The sequence below is a fragment of the Oryx dammah genome, unplaced genomic scaffold (assembly GCF_014754425.2).
Source record: "Oryx dammah isolate SB20612 unplaced genomic scaffold, SCBI_Odam_1.1 HiC_scaffold_29, whole genome shotgun sequence".
NCBI classification, from domain to species: Eukaryota; Metazoa; Chordata; class Mammalia; order Artiodactyla; family Bovidae; genus Oryx; species Oryx dammah.
The window spans coordinates 87,710,393-87,737,583 of NW_024070213.1; the positions used below are offsets into that span (position 1 = coordinate 87,710,393).

The window sequence follows — 27,191 nt, forward strand, 5'->3', positions numbered from 1 at the left end:
ACCTGCTGAGGGGTGAGAGTGATCCCTGGTGCCTGAGCTTGTTCAGGGGTGAGAGTGATCCTCAGTGCCTGGTCCTGTTGAGGGGTAAGAGTGAGGCCCTGAGCTTGAGCCTGCTGAAGGGTGACAGGAATCCCCAATGCCTGAGCCTGTTGAGGGGTGAAAGAAGCACCTACTTCTTGAATTTGCTGAAGGGTGACAGGTATCCCCAGTGCCTGGGCCTGCTGAGGGGTGAGAGTAATCCCTGGTGCCTGAGCTTGTTCAGGGGTGAGAGTGATCCCCAGTGCCTGGACCTGCTGAGGGGTGAGAGTGATCCCTGGTGCCTGAGCTTGTTCAGGGGCAAGAGCGATCCCAAGTGCCTGGGTCTGCTGAGGGGTGAGAGAAACCCTTACTTCCTGGATTTGCTGAGGGGTGACAGGAATCCCCAGTGCCAGGACCTGCTGAGGGGTCAGAGTGATCCCTGGTGTCTGAGCCTGTTCAGGGGTGAAAATGATCCCCAGTGCTTGGGCCTGTTGAGGGGTGAGAGTAATCCCTGGTGCCTGAGCTTGTTCATGGGTGAGAGTGACTCCCAAGGCCTTGACCTGCTGATGGGTGAGCATGATGCCCTGAGCTTGAGCTTGCTGAGGAGTAACAGGAATCCCCAGAGCCTGGGCCTGCTCTGCACTGAGAGCCACTCCCAAACCCCGAGGCATCTTAGGAGTAGTAGTTTCCCCCAACACCTGAAGCTGATTAAAGGTGTCCATGATTTCCAGTGCCTTGGCCTTTTCAGAAGTGAGGTCAATTTCCTTTGCTTGGGCAAGCCTAGAGGTAAGAGTGATGGACTTTGCAAGAGACGCTCCAGAAAGAGGAGACGGTCCACGTGAGGAGGATTGTGTGGAGATGGGAGTAGTGATTGGAATGAGATGCTTTCCTTCAGCCAGATCCCCTAATTTCTTAAGGTTCCCAGTGAAATCTATTCTTTGGTGTGTCTGCGGTATATCTTTCTGTGTGCTCTCCCACCTGTGAGACAATGTGATTGAAGTCTGACTGAGCACCTGGTCTAGTTGTTCATACGTCTTCATCTCCTTTGCGGTTTTTTGCTTCTGACTTTCATAGTCCCCTACATTTCTCCTTGCCTTCTGCTTCTCCTTCTCTCTCTCCAAACTGCTTTCTTGCTCCAGATGTCTCACTTCCTCCTGAACCTGCATCGACTGCTGTCCTTTTTCCTTCTCCAAAGGCACACCTTGTTCCTTTTTTTGTTTCCATGCCTCCAACTGCTGCTGCTTTGACTTCTGATACCCTTCTCTCTCCTCTTCTCTTTCCTTTTGCTTCTCATCTGACTCGATCTGCTTTTGTATCTTGAGTTTTTGCTGTCCCTTCCACACCTCTTCTTCCTGCCACTGTTTCTCTTTCTGTTGCCTTTGCTTTCCCTCCTTCACTGGGAGCCATGCCTCTTCCTTCTCCAAATTCGTCTTTATCATCTCAAACCTCCTTTCTTCTAGCTCTTGTTTTTCCTTCTCTTTATAGTCTGTCCCTACTGTAGAGGCTTCTGGAACATTCCTTTCACTTTCTATTTCGGTCAAGATCATTCTTATTAAATTGTCAGTTAGTGGGTCAAGCCTCTCCTGTGAAATTAAGGTGCTAATTTCCGACTGTGCACTAGTTGGTTCCTGAGAATGCCGTTCTGGCATAAATGAGACTACCTTTTTTAGTTTCAAAGGTTTCTCTCCAATTTGTCCTTCATTTTTTATATCTTTGTATTTTCTTAAGATTTTTGTCACAGTTTCAGCCACTTTTTGGAAATATTCCTCCATTTTTGTCTTTATGATTCCTAATTTCTCAACTTCTGATCTTTTTAATAATAACTCTTTTGATACAGTCTTCTTATCCCAGGGCTTTCCTATGTTATCAATTTTCTCTTTAAGGAATGACACTATGGCTTTCTGAAATTCTTCTAGGTTACTCTGTTCACTTTCGCCATCTGGAATACCTGATTTAGCAAGTTCAAGAGACTTGAATTTCTTCTTGAAGACTAACATATCTTTCTCTTCAGATTTTTCTTCTTTTCTTGTAGTGCTTCCTGAAGAGAGACGGTGTTTCTTTCCTTTTATTTTCTCAGAGGAATGATCAAGTTTGCTCCACCTGGATGGCTCTGGTTCGCTACTCATCTCATCACTGCCATCTTTGTCCGTTGACTCAGTGGTGAGCTCCTCTTTATTCTCTGAAGACATTTGACTTTTACTCTGTGAATGTTCCAATTTAGCCTCTCTGACTTGTTCCAGTTTACTACTTGTTCCACTTCTACCACCTTGGCTCTTGTCAGAAGGGAAATCAGAAGGAAAATATTGACTTTTTGATTCAGTGAGTGACTTTGATTTGGCTTCAGGAAAGGATTTTGTTTCTTTTCTCTTCTTATCCAGTGCTTGTAATTCTAAGTGGTGATCAAGTTGGGTCCCTGTGACTTTCTGTTTACCTTTATCATCATTCACATTTGATTCAGAGGTCTCCTGCACAGACAAGCTTTTTGTACCCTTTTTTTTCTGTGACTGGAACTCGTCAGCCCCATCTTTCTGAAAGGCACCACCTTTCTTCACTGATATCTTATCTTCAGTGATCTCTCCAGAAGACATTTTCTGCTGGCCAGTTAAATCTGGAGTTGTTTCACCTTGGGCTATATATGATTGCGATGAGTCCCACTTGATTCCCAAGGCTTTGGTCCCTTTTGGGGGGGCCTCATCTACCATGTTTTCAAATTCTTTGGCCAAAATACTGTCTAAACTGTTTTCTATGTCAGCTTGGCTAATTGTTGATTGTGGAGAAGGCTCAGGTAACACTTTCTGTGTTGATGTGGGCAATGCTTGGTGCTCTACAACTTTGGATCGAATAAGGTGTTCATATTTTTCTTCTGCTTCTTGAAGTTTTTGCTGAAGCATTTCATTTCTTTTACTGAGATCTTGTATTATCTTCAGGGAAATCTCTTGTTCTCTTTCAGCTATCTCATTCGCATATGTATCAGAAGTATGGAGGTTAATAGCTTTCACTTCATCATTTAGTGTACTCAAAGCTTTAGAAAGGTTTACTGTTGTTGATGATATATATTTAATAGCACTGTTTTCCAGTTTATTGAACATTGAAGTACCTATGAGTTCCTGAAGCATATCTTGGATTTCTGACACCTTTGTTTTTGTGGCAAATTGATCACTAATCATCTGATCTGGTCTTAAAGCATGAGCTGTTGCAGGTCGCTTTATAACTCTTTCTTTCCATGATTTCCATAGAGAACTTCTAGATGCTAGAAGAAAAAAAAGCTAAAACATAAATGAGATTGCATTTCTCCTTTTGTGCTGTACTCTAAGTTTAAGACTAAGGAATTTAGCCTAAATTAACAGATAGATATAGAATGAAATTTCATTAGGGAAGTTTGGCCCCAAAATAAATGGCATTATTTTCAAAAGAATGACTCTTTCCCCACAATTATCTAGAAGTTCTTCTTCCAGAGTTTAGGAGAAGAACTCAGCTGTGACCTCAGCTTACTTTAGGTTACAATTTTGAGATTATCTAGGATGAATACCAAAATTTTCCTTTGGTTTTATGCTTGGTGCTTTCCATTTTCTTTAGTGGGTTCCTATCTTTCTTTTTTCCCTTTTCTGAATCAAAGCTAACCTTGGTTGTTTCAGAAGGATCACAAAAAATAGAAGGCAAACATTTGAAGGGATTTTCAAAATGGCTGAATGAGAAACTCAGCAAATTTTCCCCAAAAGTACAAGAAAAAAGCTGAGCAAAATTGCCAAAAACAACCATTTTAGGACTTTGGAAACTGACTAGAGGCATACAACAAATTGAGAAGAAGTAGTTCAAGAAAAATTTGCTGTGATGTTTTAGCTTGTAGCTGCTTCCATCTCCAGCTCCCTAGCCCTATGGCCTGGTAGTACTACCAGAGTGAAACAGGCTGTGAAGACTGACAACTCTGCTGCCTGAGGGGGTTGATTTGATCTGAAGCAATGCAATATTATAACAATACTACTTTAACCCATAAACAGATTCATTAGCAAAGAATATAAGCCTTACTAGATAATCTGGATTAATTGATGATTGACTGATCATTGACTGACCACTAAGCTATGCTGAACCAAAAAGAAACCCCTAAAATTCAGGCTTAAAAATAAAAACAGGGGTTTCCCTGGCAGTCCAGTGGTTAAGACTCCTCTGGTGGGTTTGATCCCTGATCAGGGAACTAAGATCCCACAAACCTTGAGGTCAAAAAACTAGAATGTAAAACAATAGAAGCAATAAAGACTCAGACATCAGATTCAATAAAGACTTTAAAAATTGTCCACATTAAAAAAAAAAAACTGTGTACACCTGTGGTGGATTCATGTTGATATATGGCAAAACCAATACAATATTATAAAGTAATTAGCCTCCAATTAAAATAAATAAATTTATATTTTTAAAAAATTTTAAAAAATAAAAAAATTAATTTAATTAAATAAAAAACTTAAAAGAAAACCAAGTGGAAAAATTGGAGTTGAATAGTACAATTACAGAAATGAAAAATTCACCAAAGTGGCTCAACAGTGTATGTGAGCTGACAGAAGAAAATAACCAGCAAACCTAATGCTAGATTACTAGAGACTGTCTAATCTGAAGAACAGGGAGGAAAAAACAATAAAGAAAAATGCAAAGGCTCAAAGATTTGTGGGATACCATCAGGCATACCAGTATACAAGCAATAGAGGTTCCAGAAGAAGAGAGAGGGGCATTTAAAATATCTGAAGAGAGGACTTCTCTGTGGTCCAGTGGCTAAGACTCCATTCTCCCAATGCAAGGGACCTGGGTTTGATCCCTTGTCAGGGGACAAGATCCTACATTCTGCAACTAAGAATTTGTATGCTGCCACTAAAGATACCCCATGCCCCAGTGAAGACTAAAGACCCCATGTGCTACAACTAAGACCCACCACAATCAAATTTTAAAAATATATAAATAAAAATACTTAAAAAATATATTTGAAGAAATAATGGACAAATGATCCCAAATTTGTGGGAAAACATTAATCTACACATTCAAGAAGCTCAGCAAATTCTAAGTGGGATAAACACAGAAAGAGCCATACATGGAACATCATAGTCAACTGTTGAAAGCCAGACAAAATAAGAATCTTTAAAGCAAAAAGAGAAAAATGACTCAACAATCAAAGGAGACTCAGTTAGAATAGAGGAACCACAGGAAATTTAATAGGTTACTTCTTACTGGAAACAATGGAAGCAGAAGTCAGGGAATGATATATTCAACGTGCTGAAAGAATAATGTGTGTGTGTGTTAGTCACTCAGTAGTGTCTGACTCTTTGCGACCCCTTGGACTGTAGCCCAGGCTCTTCTGTCTACGGAATTCTCCAGGCAAGATTACTGGAGTGGGTTGCCATTTTTTTCCTAGAATTCCATATCCAGCAAAATTCTTCTTCAAAAATAGCTACCAAACTTGATGCTATATTACTAGAAGGTAATTCATCATTCCCTGGAATAACACTCTTCCCAAAGTACATGCATGTACAACTTTCATGTTGTTCAGTCGCTAAGTCTGTCTGACTCTTTGCCATCCCATGAACTGCAACACACCAGGCTTCCCTGAACTTCACTATCTCCTGAAATTTGTTCAGATCCGTGTTCATAGGGCCGATGATGCCACCAACCATCTCATCCTCTGTCACCCCCTTCTCCACCTGCCTTCAATCTTTCCCAGCATCAGGGTCTTTTCCAGTGAGTCAGGTCTTTGTATCAGGTGGCCAAAGTACTAGGGCTTCAGCTTCAAAATCAGAACTTCCAGTGAATATTCAGGACTTATTTCCTTTAGGATTTACTGGTTTGATCTTGTAGTCCAAGGGACTCTCGCCAGGCTTTTCCAGCACCATAATTCGAAAGCATCTAACTCTTCGGCACTCAGCCTTCTTTATGGTCCAGCTCTCACATCTGTACATGACTACTGAAAAATACCATAGCTTTGACTAGGCAGACTTTGTGAGCAAAGTGATGTCTCTGCTTTTTAATATGCTGTCTAGGTTTGTCATAGCTTTGCTTCCAAGGAGAAAACATCTTTTAATTTCATGGTGTGCAGTCACCATCTGCTGTGATTTTGAAGCCCAAGAAAATAAAATCTGCCACTTTTTTTTTCATTCTTTTTTCATTTTGACATTTTGCATTTTCACACAAAGAAATAAAGAGCACTAGTATATGTAGGTAAATAAAAATACAGGAAAAATATTTTTTTCTTTTTCCTCTCGTAGTTAATTAAAAGACAAGCATATAAAACAATAATTATAAAGCTATATTGTTGGGCTTAAATATGTAGTATACATGGCAAAGCACAAAGGAGAGGAAGAGGGTGGAACTATTGGAGCAAAGATTCTATATTTTGCTGGAATTAAATTAGTACCAATCTGGAAAAGATTGTGGTAATTTAAGATATATACTGTAGTTCCTATAACTACCACTAAGAAAATGTGAGAAAAAGTGGAATTAAAAGGTACACTAGAAAATACCTATTTAATACAGAGGCAAGAAAAGAATAGAAGGAAAAAAAAGATACATGAGCAAAATAGCAGATATATATCCAGCCATATCAATAATTACATTAAATGTGAATTAATTAAACTCATCAGCTAAAAGTCTAGCGTTGGACTATAAAGAAAGCTGGATGCCAAAGAATTGATGCTTTTGAACTGTAGTGCCGAAGAAGACTCTTGAGAGTCTCTTGGACTGCAAGGCAATCCAACCAGTCCGTCCCAAAGGAAATCCGTCCTGAATATTCATTGGAAGGACAGATGCTGAAGCTGAAACTCCAATACTTTGGCCACCTGATGTGAAGAACTGACTCATTTGAAAAGACCCTGATGTTGGGAAAGATTGAGTGGGGGGGGGGAGTGGAAGGGGACAACAGAGGATGAGATGCTTGGTGGCATCACCAACTCAATGGACATGAGTTTGAGTAAACCCTGGGAGTTGGTGATAGACAGGGAACCCTGTCATACTGCAGTTCATGGGTTTGCAGAGTCGGACATGACTGAGTGACTGAACTGAACTGAGCTTTTAGTCAGAGATTGTCAGATTGTATTTAAAAAAAAACACATCCAAATATAAGCAACACATCTTAGATTCAATTATACTAACAATAACCACAGTACTCGGGTGCAGTCTCAAAAATGACAGAATGATCTCTGTTTGTTTCCAAAGCAAATCATTCAGTATCACAGTAATCCAAGTCTATGCACCAACCACTAGTGCTGAAGAAGCTGAAGTTGAAGGGTTCTATGAAGACCTACCAGACTTTCTAGAACTAACATCAAGAAGGATGTCTTTTTATTATAGGGGACTGGAATGCAAAAGTAGGAAGTCAAGAGATACCTGGAGTAACAGGAAAGTTTGGCCTTGGAGTACAAAATGAAACAGGGCAAAGGCTAACAGTTTCGCCAAGAAAGCACACTGGTCACAGCAAACACCCTCTTCCAACAACAAAAAGACGACTCTACAAATGGACATCACCAGATGGTCAATAGAGAAATCAGATTGATTATATTCTTTGCAGCCAAAGATGGAGAAACTCTATACAGTCAGCAAAAACAAGACAGATCTGACTATGGCTCAGATCATGAACTCCTAATTGCAAAATTCAGACTTAGATTGAAGAAAGTAAAAAAAAGCACCACTAGAAAATTCAGGTGGTGTATGAAACTGTATGAAATCACTTATGATTATATTTGGTGGAAGTGACAAATAGATTTAAGGGATTAGATCCAATAAACAGAGTGCCTGAGGAACTATGGACGGAGGTTCACAATATTGTATAGGAGGTGGTGATCAAAACCATCCCCAAGAAAAAGAAATGCAAGAAGGCAAAATAGTTGGCCTGAGGAGAACTTACAAATAGCTAAGAAAAGAAGAGAATGAAAGGTAAAGGAGAAAAGGAAAGATATATCCAGCTGAATGCAGAGTTCCAAAGAACAGGAGAGATAAGAAAGTCTTCCTAAGTGATCAGTGCAAAGAAACACAAGAAAACAATGGAAGGGAAAGACTAGAGATCTCTTCAAGAAAATTAGAGATACCAAGGGAACATTTCATGCAAAGATGGGCTCAATAAAGGACAAAAATGGTATGGAACTAACAGAAGCAGAAGATATTAAGAAGAGGTGGCAAGAATACACAGAAGAATTATACAAAAAAGATCTTAATGACCCAGATAACCAAGATGGTGTGATCATCCACCTAGAGCCATACATCTTGGAGTGCGAAGTCAAGTGGGCCTTAGGAAGCATCACTATGAACAAAGTTAGCGGAGGTGATGGAATTCCAGCTGAGCTATTTCAGATCCTAAAGATAATGCTGTGAAAGTGCTGCACTCAATATACCAGCAAATTTGGAAAACTCAGCAGGACTGGAAAAGGTCAGTTTTCACTCTAATCCCAAAGAAAGGCAATGCCAAAAAATGCTCAAACATTTGCAGTCATCTTACATGCTAGCAAGAAATGCTCAAATTCTCCAAACTAGGCTTCAAGAGTACGTGCACTGAGAACTTCCAGATGTTCAAGCTGGATTTTGAAAAGGTGAAGGGACCAAAGATCAAATTGCCAACATCCGTTGGATCATTGAAAAAGCAAAAGAATTCCAGGAAAACATCTACTTCTGCTTCATTGACTCCAAACCCTTTGAATGTGTGGACCACAGCAAACTCTGGAAAATTCTTCAGGAGTTGGGAATTCCAGACCACCTTAACTGCCTCTTGAGAAATCTGTATGAAGGTCAAGAAGCAACAGTTAGAAACAGATATGGAACAATGGACTGGTTCCAAATTGAGAAAGGAATATGACAAGACTGTATACTGTACCCTGTTTATTTAACTTATATACAGAGTTCAGTTCAGTCACTCAGTTGTGTCTGACTCTTTGTGACCCCATGGACTGCAGCATGCAAGGCCTCCCTGTCTATCACCAACTCCTAGAGTTTACTCAAACTCATGTCTATTGGAGAAGGCAATGGCACCCCACTCCAGTACTCTTGCCTGGAAAATCCCATGGATGGAGGAGCCTGGTAGGCTGCAGTCCATGGGGTCGCGAAGAGTTGGACACGACTGAGCGACTTCACTTTGACTTTTCACTTTCATGCATTGGAGAAGGAAGTGGCAACCGACTCCAGTATTCTTGCCTAGAGAATCCCAGGGACGGGGGAGCCTGGTGGGCTGCCGTCTATGGGGTCGCACAGAGTCAGACATGACTGAAGCTACTTAGCAGCAGCAGCATGTCTATTGAGTCGGTAATGCCATCCAACCATCTCATTCTCTGTCATCCCCTTCTCCTCCTGCCTTCAGGAGATGCCTCCAGCATCAAGGTCTTTACAAATGAGTCAGTTCTTTGCATCAGGTGGCCAAAGTATTAGAGTTTCAGCTTCAGCATAAGTCCTTCCAATGAATATTCAGGACTGATTTCCTTTAGAATGGACTGGATTGTTCTCCTTGCAGTCCAAGGGACTCTCAAGAGTCTTCTCCAACACCACAGTTCAAAAGCATCAATACTTCAGTCCTTAGCTTTCTTTATAGTCCAACTCTCACATCCGTACATGACTACTGGAAAAACCATAGCTTTGACTAGGCAGACCTTTGTTGGTAAAGTAATGTCTCTGCTTTTTAATATGTTGTCTAGTTTGGTCATAACTTTCCCTCCAAGGAGTAAGAGTCTTTTAATTTCATGGCTGCAATCACCATCTGCAGTGATTTTAGAGCCCCCCAAAATAAAATCAGCCACTGTTTCCACTATTTCCTCATCTATTTGCCATGAAGTAATGAGACCGGATGCCATGATCTTAGTTTTCTGAATGTTGAGCTTTAAGCTAACTTTTTCACTCTCTTCTTTCACTTTTACCAAGAGACTCTTTAGTTCTCTTCACTTTCTGCCATAAGAGTGGTGTCATCTGCATATCTGAAGTTATTGATATTCCTCCTGGCAGTCTTGATTCCAGCTTGTGCTTCTTCCAGCCCAGCATTTCTCATGATGTCCTCCTCATACAAGTTAAATAAGCAGGGTGACAATATACAGCCTTGATGTACTCCTTCCTGATTTGGAACCAGTCTGTTGTTCCATGTCCAGTTCTAACTGTTGCTTCCTGCCTGCATACAGATTTCTCAAGAGGCAGGCCAGGTGGTCTGGTAATCCCATTACTTTAAGAATTTTCCAGAGTTTGCTGTGGTCCACACAGTCAGAGGCATTAGCATAGTCAATAAAGCAGAAGTATATATTTTTCTGGAACTCTCTGGTTTTTTTTATGATCCAACGGATGTTGGCAATTTGATCTCTGGTTCCTCTGACTTTTCTAAATCCAGCTTGAACATCTGGAAGTTCATGGTTCACATACTGTTGAAGCCTGTCTTGGAGAATTTTGAGCATTATTTTACTAGTGTGTGAGATGAGTGCAATTGTGCAGTAGTTTGAACATTCTTTGGCATTGCCTTTCTTTGGGAATGGAATGAAAACTGACCTTTTCCAGTCCTGTGGCCACTGCTGAGTTTTCCAAATTTGCTGGCATATTCAGTGCAGAACTTTTATGGCATTGTCTTTCAAGATTTGAAATAGCTCAACTGGAATTCCATCACCTCCACTAGCTTTGTTCATAGTGATGCTTCCTAAGGCCCACTTGACTTTGCATTCCAGGATGTCTGGCTCTAGGTGGGTGATCACACCATGGTAATTATCTGGGTCGTGAAGATCTTTTTTGTATAGTTGTTCTGTGTATTCTTGCCACCTCTTCTGCTTTTGTTAGGTCCATACCATTTCTGTCCTTTATTGTGCCCATCTTTGCATGAAATGTTCCTTTGGTATCTCTAATTTTCTTGAAGAGATCTCTAGTCTTTCCCATTCTATTGTTTTCCTCTATTTCTTTGCACTGATTGCTGAGGAAGGCTTTCTTACCTCTCCTTGCTATTCTTTGGAACTCTGCATTCAAATGGGTATATGTTTCCTTTTCTCTTTCCCTTTCCCTTCTCTTGCTTTTCACAGCTATTTGTAAGGCCTCCTCAGACAACCATTTTGCCTTTTTGCATTTCTTTTCTTTTCCTTGGGGATGGTCTTGATCCCTGCCTCCTGTACAATGTCACAAACCTCCTTTCATAGTTCTTCAGGCACCCTGTCTAGCAGATCTAATCCCTTGAATCTATTTGTCACTTCTACTGTATAAGGGATTTGATTTAGGTAATACCTGAACCGTCAAGTGGTTTTCCCTACTTTCTTCAGTTTAACTCTGAATTTCTCTCTGAGTTCGTGGTCTGTGCCACAGTCAGCTCCTGGTCTTGTTTTTGCTGGTTGTATAGAACTTCTGTATCTTTGGCTGCAGAGAATATAATCAGTCTGATTTCGGTATTGACCATCTGGTGATGTCCATGTGTAGAGTCTTCTCTTGTGTTGTTGGAAGAGAGTAATTGCTATGACCAGTGTGTTCTTTTGACAGAACTCTGTTAGCCTTTGCCCTGCTTCATTTTGTACTCCAAGGCCAAATTTGCCTGTTACTCGAGGTATTTCTTGACTCCCTACTTTTGTATTTCAGTCCCCTATAATGAAAATGACATTTTTGGGGGGTGTTAGTTCTAGAAGGTCTTGTAGGTCTTCATAGAACCGTTCAATTTCAGCTTCTTCAGCATTACTGGTCGGGGCATAAACTTGGATTAATGTGATATTGAATAGTTTGCCTTGGAAACAAACAGAGATCATTCTGTCATATGCAGAGTATATCATATGAAATGCTGGGCTGGATGAAGCACAAGCTGGAATCAAGATTTCTGGGAGAAATATCAATAACCTCAGATATGCAGGTGACACCACCCTTATGGCAGAAAGCTAAGAGGAACTAAAGAGGCTCTTGATGAAAATGAAAGAGGAGAGTGAAAAAGCTGGCTAAAAACTCAGCCTTCAAAAATGAAGGTCATGGCATCTGGTCCCATCACTTCATGGAAAATAGATGGGGAAACAATTTTAACAATGACAGATTTTATTTTCTCAGGTTTCAAAATCATTGCAGATGGTGACTGCAGCTATGAAATTAAAAAATGCTTGCTCCTTGGAGGAAAGCTATGGCAAACCTAGACAGCATTTTAAAAAGCAGAGACCTTACTTTGCTGACAAAGGTCCTTCTAGTCAAAGCTATGGTTTTTCCAGTAGTCATGTATGGATGTGAGAGTTGAACCAAAAGAAACTTGAACACCGAAGAATTGATGCTTTTGAACTGTGGTGTTGGAGAAGACTCTTGAGAGTTCCTTGGATTGCAAGGAGACCAAACCAGTCTATCCTAAAGGAAATTAGTCCTGAATATTCATTGGAAGGACTGATGCTGGAGTTGAAGCTCCAATACTTTGGCCACCTGATGCAAAGAACTGACTCATTAGAAAAGACCCTGATGCTGGGAAACATTGAAGGCAGGAGGAGAAGGGGTGACAACAGAGGATGCGATGGTTGGATGGCATCACTGACTCAAAGGACATGAGTTTGAGGAAGCTCTAGGAGTTGGTGATGGACAGGGAAGCCTGGTGTGCTGTAGTCCATGGGGTTTCAAAGAGTCAGACATGACTAAATATCTGAACTGAACAATAACCACAGGGGAGCTGGAAAGACTATACAGGTATCAAACAAATAGACTTTAAGGCAAAGAAAAAGAAATGGATCTAGTGACAACAAAAGACATTTTATAAAAATAAAAGCATCTGTTCATCAGGAAGCTCCACAGTTGTAATCATATGTGTACCTAACAACTGAGTCTTAAAATACAAGAAGCAGAAAACTGACAGAATTAAACAGAAATAATAACAATAATTGGAAAATTCAATATCCCACTTCCAATAATGGATAGAACTAGATAGAAAATCAGTGAATACATATATGTGTATATATATATATGTAGAACAATATAAACAAACTGTAAAGCACTCTAGCTGACAACAATGTAGTGTATATTCTTTTCAACAGCACATGGAATGCTTTACAGAATAGATTATATGCTAGGCTATAAAACAAGTCCCAGTACATTTATTTTTTTAATATAAATTTATTTATTTTAATTGGAGGTTAATTACTTTACAATATTGTATTGGTTTTGCCATACATTAACATGAATCCACCACAGGTATACACGTGAACCCCCCTCCTTCCTCCCTCCCTGTACAATCCCTCTGGGTCATCCCAGTGCACCAGCCCCAAGCATCCAATATCATGCATCGAACCTGGACTGGCGATTCGTTTCATATATAATATTATACAGGTTTCAATGCCATTCTCCCAAATCATCCCACCCTCTCCCTCTCCCACAGAGTCCAAAAGACTGTTCTATACATCTGTGTCTCTTTTGCTGTCTCGCATACAGGGTTATTGTTACCATCTTTCTAAATTCCATATATATGCATTACTGTACTGTATTGGCAACCCACTCCAGTGCTCTTGCCTGGAAAACCCCATGGATGGAGGAGCCTGGTGGGCTGCAGTCCATGGGGTCACAAAGTCGGGCATGACTGAGCAACTTCACTTTCACTTTTCACTTTCATGCATTGGAGAAGGAAGTGGCAACCCACTCCAGTATTCTTGCCTGGAGAATCCCAGAGACAGGGGAGCCTGGTGGGCTGCCATCTATGGGGTCGCACAGAGTCAGACACGACTGAAGTGACGCAGCAGCAGCAGCAGCAGCATACTGTATTGGTGTTTTTCTTTCTGGCTTACTTCACTCTGTATAATAGGCTCCAGTTTCATCCATCTTATTAGAACTGATTCAAATGTATTCTTTTTAATGGCTGAGTAATACTCCATTGTGTATATGTACCACTGCTTTCTTATCCATTCATCTGCTGATGGACATCTAGGTTGCTTCCATGTCCTGGCTATTATAAACAGTGCTGCAATGAACATTGGGGTACATGTGTCTCTTTCAATTCTGGTTTCCTCAGTGTGTATGCCCAGCAGTGGGATTGCTGGGTCATAAGGCAGTTCTAGTTCCAGTTTTTTAAGGAATCTCCACACTGTTCTCTATAGTGGCTGTACTAATTTGCATTCCCACCAACAGTGTAAGAAGGTTCCCTTTTCTCCACACCCTCTGCAGCATTTATTGCTTGTAGACTTTTTGATCACAGCCATTCTGACTGGCGTGAAATGGTACCTCATTGTGGTTTTGATTTGCATTTCTCTGATAATGAGTGATGTTGAGCATCTTTCATGTGTTTGTTAGCCATCTGTATATCTTCTTTGGAGAAATGTCTGTTTAGTCCTTTGGCCCATTTTTTGATTGGGTCATTTATTTTTTCTGGAATTGAGCTGCAGGAGTTGCTTGTATATTTTTGAGATTAGTTGTTTGTCAGTTGCTTCATTAGCTACTATTTTCTCCCATTCATAAGGCTGTCTTTTCACTTTCCTTATAGTTTCCTTTGTTGTGCAGAAGCTTTTAAGTTTAATTAGGTCCCATTTGTTTATTTTCGCTTTTATTTCCAATATTCTGGGAGGTGGGTCATAGAGGATCCTGCTGTGATTTATGTCGGAGAGTGTTTAGTCTGTGTTCTCCTCCAGGAGTTTTATAGTTTCTGGTCTTACGTTTAGATCTTTAATCCATTTTGAGTTTATTTTTGTGTATGGTGTTAGAAAGTGTTCTAGTTTCATTCTTTTACAAGTGGTTGACCAGTTTTCCCAGCACCACTTGTTAAAGAGATTGTCTTTAATCCATTGTATATTCTTGCCTCTTTTGTCAAAGATAAGGTGTCCGTAGGTGTGTGGATTTATCTCTGGGCTTTCTATTTTGTTCCATTGATCTAGATTTCTGTCTTTGTGCCAGTATCATACTGTCTTGATGGCTGTGACTTTGTAGTAGAGCTTGAAGTCAGGCAGGTTGATTCCTCCAGTTCCGTTCTTCTTTCTCGATTGCTTTGGCTATTCGAGGTTTTTTGTATTTCCATACAAGTTGTGAAATTATTTGTTCTAGTTCTGTGAAAAATACCATTGGTAGCTTGATAGGGATTGCATTGAATCTATAGATTGCTTTGGGTAGTATACTCATTTTCACTATATTGATTCTTCTGATCCATGAACATGGTGTATTTCTCCATCTATTAGTGTCCTCTTTGATTTCTTTCACCAGTGTTTTATAGTTTTCTATATATAGGTCTTTAGTTTCTTTAGGTAGATAAATTCCTAAGTATTTTATTCTTTTTGTTGCAGTGGTGAATGGAATTGTTTCCTTAATTTTTCTTTCTATTTTCTCATTATTAGTGTATAGGAATGCAAGGGATTTCTGTGTGTTGATTTTATATCCTGCAACTCTACTATATTCATTGATTAGCTCTAGTAATTTTCTGATGGAGTCTTTAGGGTTTTCTATGCAGAGGCTCATGTCATCTGCAAACAGTGAGAGTTTTACTTCTTCTTTTCCAAGTTGGATTCCTTTTATTTCTTTTTCTGTTCTGATTGCTGTGGCCAAAACTTCCAAAACTATGTTGAATATTAGTGGTGAAAGTGGGCACCCTTGTCTTGTTCCTGACTTTAGGGGAAATGCTTTCAATTTTTCACCATTGAGGATAATGTTTGCTGTGGGTTTGTCATATATAGCTTTTATTATGTTGAGGTATGTTCCTTCTATTCCTGCTTGCTGGAGAGTTTTTATCATAAATGGATGTTGAATTTTGTCAAAGGCTTTCTCTGCATCTATTGAGATAATCATATGGCTTTTATTTTTCAATTTGTTAATGTGGTGTATTACTTTGATTGATTTGCAGATATTGAAGAATCCTTGCATCCTGGGATAAAGCCCACTTGGTCATGGTGTATGATCTTTTTAATGTGTTGTTGGATTCTGATTGCTAGAATTTTGTGAAGGATTTTTGCATCTATGTTCATCAGTGATATTGGTCTGTAGTTTTCTTTTTTTGTGGCATCTTTGTCAGGTTTTGGTATTAGGGTGATGGTGGCCTCATAGAATGAGTTTGGAAGTTGACCTTCCTCTGCAATTTTCTGGAAGAGTTTGAGTAGGATAGGTATTAGCTCTTCTCTAAATTTTTGGTAGAATTCAGCTGTGAAGCCGTCGGACCTGGGCTTTTGTTTGCTGGAAGATTTCTGATTACAGTTTCAATTTCCGTGCTTGGGTCTGTTAAGATTTTCTATTTTTTCCTGGTTCAGTTTTAGAAAGTTGTACTTTTCTAAGAATTTGTCCATTTCTTCCACGTTGTCCATTTTATTGTCATATAATTGCTGATATTAGTCTCTTATGATCCTTTGTATTTCTGTGTTGTCTGTTGTGATCTCTCCATTTTCATTTCTAATTTTATTGATTTGATTTTTGTCCCTTTGTTTCTTGATGAGTCTGGCTAATGGTTTGTCAATTTTATTTATCCTTTCAAAGAACCAGCTTTTGGCTTTGTTGATTTTTGCTATGGTCTGTTTTGTTTCTTTTGCATTTATTTCTGCCCTAATTTTTAAGATTTCTTTCCTTCTACTAACCCTGGGGTTCTTCATTTCTTCCTTTTCTAGTTGCTTTAGGTGTAGAGTTAGGTTTTTTATTTGACTTTTTTCTTGTTTCTTGAGGTCTGCCTGTATTGCTATGAACTTTCCCCTTAGCACTGCTTTTACAGTGTCCCACAGGTTTGGGGTTGTTGTGTTTTCATTTTCATTCATTTCTATGCATATTTTGATTTCTTTTTTGATTTCTTCTGTGATTTGATGGTTATTCAGCAGCGTGTTGTTCAGCCTCCATATGTTGGAATTTTTAATAGTTTTTCTCCTGTAATTGAGATCTAATCTTACTGCATTGTGGTCAGAAAAGATGCTTGGAATAATTTCAATTTTTTTGAATTTACCAAGGTTAGATTTATGGCCCAGCATGTGATCTATCCTGGAGAAGGTTCTGTGTGCACTTGAGAAAAAGGTGAAATTCACTGTTTTGGGGTGAAATGTCCGATAGGTATCAATTAGGTCTAAGTGGTCTATTGTATCGTTTAAAGTTTGCGTTTCCTTGTTAATTTTCTGTTTAGTTGATCTATCCATAGATGTGAGTGGGGTATTAAAGTCTCCCACTATTATTGTGTTATTGTTAATTTCCCCTTTCATACTTGTTAGCATTTGTCTTACATATTGCAGTGCTCCTATGTTGGGTGCATATATATTTATAATTGTTATATCTTCTTCTTGGATTGATCCTTTGATCATTATGTAGTGGCCATCTTTGTCTCTTTTCACAGCCTTTGTTTTAAAGTCTATTTTATCTGATATGAGTATTGCTACTCCTGCTTTCTTTTGGTCTCTATTTGCATGGAATATCTTTTTCCAGCCCTTCACTTTCAGTCTGTATGTGTCCCCTGTTTTGAGGTGGGTCTCTTGTAGACAACATATATAGGGGTTTTGTTTTTGTATCTATTCAGCCAGTCTTTGTCTTTTGGTTGGGGCATTCAACCCATTTACGTTTAAGGTAATTATTGATATGTATGATCCCATTGCCATTTACTTTATTGTTTTGGGTTCAAGTTTATACACCCTTTTTGTGTTTCCTGTCTAGAGAAGATCCTTTAGCATTTGTTGGAGAGCTGGTTTGGTGGTGCTGAATTATCTCAGCTTTTGCTTGTCTGTAAAGCTTTTGATTTCTCCTTCATATTTGAGTGAGATCCTTGCTGGGTACAGTAATCTGGGTTGTAGGTTATTTTCTTTCATCACTTTAAGTATGTCTCACCATTCCCTCCTGGCCTGAAGAGTTTCTATTGAAAGATCAGCTGTTATCCTTATGGGAATCCCCTTGTGTGTTATTTGTTGTTTTTCCCTTGCTGCTTTTAATATTTGTTCTTTGTGTTTGATCTTTGTTAATTTGATTAATATGTGTCTTGGGGTGTTTCGCCTTGGGTTTATCCTGTTTGGGACTCTCTGGGTTTCTTGGACTTGGGTGATTATTTCCTTCCCCATTTTAGGGAAGTTTTCAACTATTATTTCAAGTATTTTCTCATGGTCTTTCTTTTTGTCTTCTTCTTCTGGGACTCCTATGATTCGAATGTTGGGGCATTTAACACTGTCCTGGAGGTCTCTGAGATTGTCCTCATTTCTTTTAATTCGTTTTTCTTTTTTCCTCTCTGATTCATTTATTTCTACCATTCTATCTTCTAATTCACTAATCCTATCTTCTGCCTCTGTTATTCTACTATTTGTTGCCTCCAGAGTGTTTTTTATCTCATTTTTTGCATTATTCATTATATATTAACTCTTTTTTTTTATTTCTTCTAGGTCCTTGTTAAACCTTTCTTGCATCTCTCAATTCTTGTCTCCAGGCTATTTATCTGTGATTCCATTTTTATTTCAAGATTTTGGATCATTTTCACTATCATTATTTGGAATTCTTTATCAGGTAGATTCCTTATCTCTTCCTCTTGTGTGTGGTTTGGTGGGCATTTACCCTGTTCCTTTACCTGCTGGGTATTCCTCTGTCTCTTCATCTTGTTTATATTGCTGTGTTTGGGGTGGCCTTTCTGTATTCTGGCAGTTTGTGGAGTTCTCTTTATTGTGGAGTTTCCTCACTGTGGGTGGGGTTGTACAGGTGGCTTGTCAAGGTTTCTTGGTTAGAGAAGCTTGTGTCAGTGTTCTGGTGGGTGGAGCTGGATTTCTTCTCTCTGGGGTGCAATGAAGTGTCCAGTAATGAGTTACAAGATGTCAATGGTTTTGGAGTAACTTTGGGAAGCTTATATATTGGAGCTCAGGGCTGTGTTCCTGTGTTGCTGGAGAATTTGCATGCTATGTCTTGCTCTAGAACTTGTTGGCCTTTGGGTGGTGCTTGGTTTCAGTGTAGGTATGGAGGCGTTTGATGAGCTCCTGTCAATTAATGTTCCCTGGAGTCAGGAGTTCTCTGGTGTTCTCAGGATTTGGATGTAAGCCTCTTGCTTCTGGTTTTCAGTCTTATTTTTACAGTAGTCTCAAGACTTCTCCTTCTATACAGCACCACTGATAAAACATCTAGGTTAAAGATGAAAAGTCTCTCCACAGTGAGGGACACCCAGAGAGGTTCACAGAGTTACATGGAGAAGAGAAGAGGGAAGAGTTAGAGGTGACCCAAATGAGATGAGGTGGAATCAATAGAAGAGAGAGAAAGCTAGCCAGTAATCACTTCCTTATGTGCACTCCACAACTGGACCGCTCAGAGATGTTCACGGAGTAATACAGAGAAGAGAAGAGGGAGGAAGGAGACAGAGGTGGCCAGGAGGATAAAAGGGGGTAATCAAAAGGAGAGAGACAGATCCAGCCAGTAATCAGTTCCCTAAGTGTTCTCGACCGTCTGTAACACACAGAGATTCACAGAGTTAGGTAGAGAAGAAAGGGGGTAGGGAGGAGACAGAGGCAACCTGGTGGAGAAAAAGGAGAGTCCAAAGTGGGAGAGAGCAGTCAAGCCAGTAATCTCTATCCTAAGTAAAAATGGGCACTGAAGATTGGGTTCTTAAAGGTACAAAATTGATAACAAATACCAAAAAGCAAAGATTAAAAATCTAGAATAGAGTTTGGAATTCCAAAAATATAATATTAAAGAAAAGAAGAAAAAAAGAGAAAAAAAAAGGTCACAAAAATTATAAAAAAAAAATATATATATATATATATGAAGTTTGTTTTTTAAAAATGGTGGGGTTTTTTTGCAAAGTAATAGTAGGTTATAAAAGTGAAAATTAAAGGAGTAATAGAGGACTTAAAAATTAAAAAAAAAAAGAATGATCATAAAAATAATAAAAAATATACCTAGGACTTTCTCTGGTGTTGTTGTGGGTATTATGGGGTCAGTTCAATTTTCGGATATTTCCTTGGTCTGGCTTATATTTCTCAAGATCTATAGGCCCCTTCCCATGTAGTCGGTACTAACGACAGGGTTTTAATCTATTGCACCTGTCACTTCCAAGGCGGTTCCTTCTGTTTTAGCTTCTTCTGTTTGCTGGTCTCTTTGGTGTCTGATTTCCACCCTGACACAAAGGGGGCAGTGGTGAACACCTTTTTTAGGCTCACTTGTTCAGTCACGCTGTGGGGAGGGAGGGATGCTGCAAACAACACTGGCGTGTGCTTGCAGTGCCTCAGCCCTGCTCACAGCGCATGCGCCCTCCCTGCCCACACTGCTAAGGCTCTGCAGCTGCTAAGTCGCTTCAGTCATGTCCGACTCTGTGCGACCCCATAGATGGCAGCCCACCAGGCTCCCCCATCCCTGGGATTCTCCAGGCAAGAACACTGGAGTGGGTTGCCACTTCCTTCTCCAATGCAGGAAAGTGAAAAGTGAAAGTGAAGTCGCTCAGTCGTGTCTGACTCTTCGTGACCCCATGGAGTGCAGCCCACCAGGCTCCTCTGCCCATGGGCTTTGCAGGCAAGAGTACTGGAGCGGGGTGCCATTGCCTTCTCTAGGATGCTCCAACGGGAACCGTCTGATGCTGGCCCTGGGCTGCATGCACCTCCCAAGTCTAAGTCGCTCAGGTTTAGGCACTTGGGTAGTCCTCAGAGGTGCAGACTTGGTTGGGCCGGCGTTTTTTGCCCTTCCCAGGTCCGAGCAGCTCAGGTGATGAGGTGTTTGGTGTGCACAGTCGCTGCGACTTATTGCCTCCCCAGTCCCTGTCGCTCGGTTTTCTGGGTGTACAACCCACGCACCTTCTCAGGCAGATGTTGACTGTCCAGAACCCCAAGAAATCTTAGTTAGCAAAGAAGTCTGCTTGCAGTTTGGTAGATAATGTCTCTCTGGGGCTGCTATTGCCCCCTTCCAGCTCTGGCTGCCTGTCACCAGAGGGGGATGGTCTGTAGCTGGCTAGTTCTGTTCAGTCCTTTGTTCTGTGCGCGGGCCTGGTGGTGTCTTAGGGCTTTTCCGTGGTAGTTATCCCACAGTCTGGTTTGCTAGCCCAAGTTAGTTTGCTCAGATTGCCCTTGGGGCATTCAGGCCAGAGCCTTACTCTGAGCAATGCAACCTGCACCTCCCTGCCCAGCCCCTGCTTGCTAGTGGTGCGCGCAGGCGTCTGCGCTGCTTCTCCGCTGGGGGAATTACCGTTGGGCTTGTAATCTGTGGGTTTTAATTATTTATTTATTTTTCCTCCCTGTTATGTTGCCCTCTGTGCTTCCAAGGTTCACCACAGACTTGGCAGTGAAAGTGTTTCCTGGTGTTTGGAAACTTCTCTTTTTAAGACTCTCCTCCCAGGACAGAGCTCCGTCCCTACCTCTTTTGTCTCTTTTTTTGTCTTTTATATTTTTTCCTACCTCCTTTTGAAGACAATGGGCTGCTTTTCTGGGTGCTTGATGTCCTCTGCCGGCATTCAGAAGTTGTTTTGTGGAATTTACTCAGCGTTTAAATGTTCTTTTTATGAATTTGTGGGGGAGAAAGTGGTCTCCCCGTCCTATTCCTCCACCACCGCATCCCCCCAGTACATTTAAAAGAATTAAAATAATACAAAATATGTTCCACATTGCAGTGTGCTAGATAGATGGATAGATAAAATATAATCTCCTTTTGGTTCTGTTTTCAGAGTTGAACCCTGACTGATACAAGTTCTTAATGCAACACTAAAACCATGATCCATATAAGAAAAAAAAAAGATAAACTGATGGAACGTCATCAGAATTAAACATTCTTGGGCTTCAAGGCTCCATTAAGAAAATGAAAAGACAAGCCACAGACTGGGAGAAAACATTTGCAAATTACTTTTCTGAAAAAGGACTTGTATCCAGAATATCTAAGAAGCTCTTAAAACTCAATAATGAAAATGATTAAGTATTTGAATACATGTTTCATCAAAGAAAATATAGGAATGACCAATAAGCACATGAAAAAGTGCTCAACATCATTAGTCAGGGAAATGCAAATTAAAGCCACAATGAGAAACCACTTCACACCTATTAGGAAAGCTATAATAAAAAAGACAATAACAAGTGTTGTTGAAAATGTGAAGTAAGTGGAACACTAATACATTGCTGGTGAAAAATTGAAATGGTGCTATCACTTGGGAAATCAGCTAATAATTTCTTAAAAAATTAAATATATGTTTACCAGCAAGAGATAAATAACTGATATAGAAATTCTGCTCCTAGGTATCTCCAAAAAGAAATGAAAATTTATGTTCATACAAAAACATACATGTGTGTTCATAGTGGCATTATTCAAAAAAATGAAAAAGTGGGAGCAATGCAAATAAACTGGTAAATGGATAAATAAGGTTTGGTATATGCAAACAATGGTGTACAATTGGCACGAGAAAGGAAGAAATTACAAACTATAAACTAAAACTACGTGTTACATTCTGTAACACGGCTGAATGTCAAAACATTATGCTAAATGAAAGAAACCAGACATAAAGGACCATATGAAAATATGATTCCATTTTATGAAATATCCAAGAAAGGCAAATCTACTGAGATAGAAAATAGATTATTGATTGTCTGGGGCTGAAGGTGGGAATGAGGATTGACTGCAAATGGGCCTATGGGATATTTTGTGGATCATGAAATGTTCTAAAGTTAGACTGTGGTGATAGTTGCACAATTCTAAATGTATTAAAAGCCATTGAATTATACAACTATTGTGGGTAAACTTTATGGTATGTAAATTATACCTCAATAAAGCTATTTTTAAGAAAAAGTAAAATCTATATCCAATGTCTTAGAGCACTCTTACCTGTTTTTTTCTTTTGTTTCTTCTTTTCTTCAAGCAAATATGTACTAATTCTGCTTAGTATCTTGACATTGCTCTCAATAGCTTTGAATGTTTCTGGTAACATCTCCATTTGTGCTAAGCAGTGATGGTGTTCTTCAATATCAATTGCAGTGATCTCAGACAAAGTGACATCTTGAAGAGAGTAAAAAAAATTACTTTTGTGCAGAAAAATAATTATAACCATATAGGCTTACAATATTGGCTACCTAGTCAATATTGTAGTATTGGGAAATACAGACAGCTTATACCTATTTCTATTCTGAGGCTTTTCTCTGTGAAGAAATGAAAAAAGAAAAGACTTGGAATAGAAGACTGAACAGTAAATCTTGGGCATGAAAATATGCTTAAAATATAGTTGCTGCTGCTGCTAAGTTGCTTTAGTCATATCTGACTCTGTGTGATCTCATAGACGGCCTCCCCACCAGGCTCCTCTGTCCCTGGGATTCTCCAGGCAAGAACACCGGAGTGGGTTGCCATTTCCTTCTCCATTGCATGAAAGTGAAAAGTGAAAGTGAAGTCACTCAGTTGTGTCTGACACTTAGCGACCTCATGGACTGCAGTGCACCAGGCTCCTCTGTCCATGGGATCTTCCAGGCAAGAGTACTGGAGTGGGATGCCAAGGTGTCTAATTGGTTTAATTATCTGATATCAGGGATAAAGATCTAAAATGTGATTATATGCTTTAATACTGGGGATTAAAACCCCAATTAACTCCCTTGGTAAGTTTTCTAGTATTTCATAACCCTTGTTATATGAGATTTCTTATAACTAAATGAAATTTCTCTTTTTTGTATTCTTAGCTTATTCATTCTTTCATTCAACTAGAGTCTCCTCTGTCATATACTGTTCTAGATGCTGAAGACACAGCATTGAATAAAACAAATTCCCTGATTTTATTACTATTTATATTCTAGTGAAAGGAAACAAACAAAATTTTAAAAAAATATTAATTATTAATTATAAAGTGTGCCAGATGGTAAGAAAAGCTATACACAAAAATAAAAAATTGTAAAGAATAACAGCCAGTGCCAGGGTGTAGAGAATGGGGATGGTCAGAGAACACCTCATTTTAAAGTGAGGTATAAGCAGAGAATAAACCATGTGGCTACCTGGTAGAAAATGTTCCAGGCAAGGGAATAGGAAGCATTAAGACACTGGGCAGGAGGATGCTAAGTGAGCAAATTTGTTTTCCTTATTTTATTCTTCCTGAAGCAGAGAGCAACCGTTTAACCATCTTAGCCTTTCCTTCTTTAGTCTTCTAATCCTTCAAAATTTACTTAAAATTCTGTTCTGTAGGTTTTTCATTAACTTTAAATCACTTCTGGAAACTTACTCCAGTCTTCCAACCAGGCCAGAATGTAGGCAAGAGTCTTGTCTTTAATTTCAGCAGTCTTAGCACAAGCAACTATTTTCTCCAGCAAGCTTCCTCTTCGTTTCTTATGTTCTATAAGGGACATTTTCCTTCCAGCATGCATATTCTCATCCATAGTATAGCGATTTATTATACGCTTCACATTTTGCAGTATTTCTGTCAGTTGCATATGAAGATACTATAAGAATAAAAAGGGGGATTATAGTAATAAATCCTGTTTGACAAAAAGATTTGATCACCTTTCTTCCCAGAATGTCAGTGATAGGCACTATAAAGCTCTCTAATCAAAAGCTTTTTAATTCTAATCTTTCTCTAAGTCTAAGATTTTCCTCTTAATTTTTTTTCTCTGCCTTCATCCTAGAATTTCTATGATATAATGAAAAGAATATTTGGTTTGAAACTATATCTGGATTCTAACTCTAGCTCCCTCCTTAAAATGACTTTTAGTGGGCTTCCCTGGTAATCCAGTGGTTAAGAATCTGCCTGCCAATGTAGGGGACATGGGTTCGATCCCTGGTCTGGGAATATTCCACATGCCATAGGGCAGTAAGCCCATATACCACAACTACTGAAGTCCCCTCTCTGTAGAGCCCATGTTCCACAAGAGAAGCCACCTTAATGAGAAGCCTGAAACTAGAGAATAGCCCTCCTCTTTCTGCAACTAGAGAAAGCCCTCACAGTAACGAAGACCCAGCACAGCTGAAAAATAAATAAAAATTGTTTTTTAAAAGATAACTCTTTAAAAAATTATTTTCTACAATCATGACTCATCTGTAAAATAATGGAGATGCTAAGTTCACAGTTGATCTGAGACATGTAACATGTGTGAAATGCCTTATAGACTATGGCTGCTGTAAACTAACTAAAGGAAATTACTTTTTAAAAATTGAACCCTTACACTTGGAAAGCAGCTATTGGAATATTCCACAACATGATTTTTATTTCATTATTTCCCCTCCTCAAGAATCTATCAGTAAATTTCTTCTGTTCATCATTTTAGTAGTTCTCAGTGGGGGTGATTACTGCCTCATATATGGCATTTAGAAATGTATGGGATTTCCTGGTGGTACAGTGGATAGGAATTTGCCTGCTTATGCAGGGGACATGGGTTTGATGTTGGGTCCAGGAATAGTCCACATGCAGCAGATCAACTAAGCTCATGCACCACAGCTACTGAACCCCTACTCCAGAGCCCTGGAACTGCAACTACTGAGCCCAGGTTCTACAATTACTGATGCCTGTGCTCCTAGAGCCTGTGCTCGGCTGCAAGAGAAGCCTGAGCACTGCAACAAAGAGTAGACCCCGCTCACACAACTGGAGAAAGCCCACGTAAAGCAAAAAAGACCCAGCTCAGCCAAAAAAAAAAAAAAAAGATAGAGAGAGGTGGACTGCCCTGGTGGTTCAGTGGTTAAGAATCTGCATTGCAAGGCAAGGGACACCAGTGCAATCCCTGGTCCCAGAAAAATGACACATGCTGCAGAGCAATTAAGCCCTTGAGCCTTCTACTGGTCCAGTGCTCTAGAGCCCGTGAGTTGCAATTATAGAACCTATGTGCTGCACCTACTGAAGCCTGTATGCCTGGAGCCCATGCCCCACAAGAAGAGAAGCCACTGCAATCAGAAGCTCACATACTGCAACAGAGAGCAGAACCCCCACCCCACCACTGCAACTAGAGAAAGCCCATGCACAGCAACGAAGACCCACCAAAAAATGAAGATAAATATATAAGCTTAAAAAAAAAAAAAAAGGTCATAATGTCTGCCAAAGAAAAGAAGCACTTTTGGTTGTAACAAGGAATGGAAGGGAAGACATTGTACTTAGTAAAGGGTGCTAAGTTGTGCCATCCCACCCTATGTGCAATAGACAGTATACATATTTAAGAATTGGCTCATCCTGAGTAAATTTTCACTGTCCAATGGGATATTCACATAGGTTACATAAAATCTGTTTATAATTACCTGAGCCTAGAAACTTATTCTTTTTAAAGTATAAATGGAAAGTAAGTTCCTACCAAGTTTAATTGCTTACTGAAATTTCCAGGAATGCAAATATTATGCAAATCAAAGGAAAATGTTCTTTAGGATTTTGCCAATAAAATTTCACCATTCACCAATAAAATGTTCACCATAGTACCAATCAGCAATGCACTATTGCTAATAGTATGTAGTGTCACTGCAATAAAACTGCATTTGTTTCAGCCTATATTCATAGCTTTCATATATATTTTAATTCTGCATAAAGATGCAAGCCTCTGCTACATCTTTATAATGTCTTCTATTGAAGTTTGACTTAGAATTTACACATTGAAAGGTGAAGGTGAAGGTGAAGTCGCTCAGTCGTGTCCGACTCTTTGCGACCCCGTGGACTGTAGCCTACCAGGCTCCTCCGTCCAGGGGATGTGATTAAATTTAGCACTTTTATTTACCTTCATATAATAATTTCTTAAAGTATCAGTATAGATATTTTATCTAGGAAGTTCACTTCAGAGGAACAAAAGGGAAGTTAAAAATATTTTTAAAGGGCATAATAAATCTGATAGATGTAGAACCACTGCTCCATCTTTCCAACTTTATCAATTACTTTCTCAATTTGGCTTCAGATAAACCTAACTTCTTCTACACTCCTTACAATAGCAGTGAGATTTGGATTTTGCAAGCCATATGGCCATGCCAAAAGAGTAATCAAATGTTAGGTGCTAGAATTAGTGCAGTCAGAAATAGGTAATGCAGTTGCAGTAAATTAAGTCAGAAATACAGGAGAAGAGAGACAAAGTTTGATAAGACAAGTGATGAAGAATAACATTACAAACTAACACATAACATGGTGATTAAGGAAAAAGTATTACCAACTTCTCATATATTCTCCCACAGAATGGAAAAGAACTCTTCTCAATTCATTCTTTGTGGCCAGAATTACCCTCATACCAAGATGGATAAAGATATTGAAAAAAAAAAAACAAACAAAACAAAACACTACAGATCAACATCTCTATAAATTTTGTTGCAAAAATCCTCAACAAAATCCTAAATAGGATTAGCACCTTATTAATAGAATTATATACCACAAACACGTGGGATTTATTCCAGGAATATAAAAATGGTTCAACATGTGAAAATCAATCAATGAAATACACCAAATTAACAAAATGAAGGAA

General features: G+C 39.4%; 1 protein-coding gene across 1 annotated transcript in view; it reads right to left on the reverse strand.

Moving 5' to 3' along the window:
- FAM186A (family with sequence similarity 186 member A) overlaps nt 1–27,191 on the reverse strand; it is an 85,618-nt gene that overhangs the window by 24,517 nt on the left and 33,910 nt on the right. Inside the window, exons 2-4 of the mRNA XM_040233963.1 lie at nt 23,999–24,215; nt 22,627–22,797; nt 1–3,268 (exon numbers count right to left, since the gene is read on the reverse strand). The exon at nt 1–3,268 is cut by the window's left edge and continues 2,100 nt beyond it. Of these exons, the coding sequence (XP_040089897.1) occupies nt 1–3,268; nt 22,627–22,797; nt 23,999–24,215 (3,656 nt within the window). The remainder of the gene's footprint in view (nt 3,269–22,626; nt 22,798–23,998; nt 24,216–27,191) is intronic.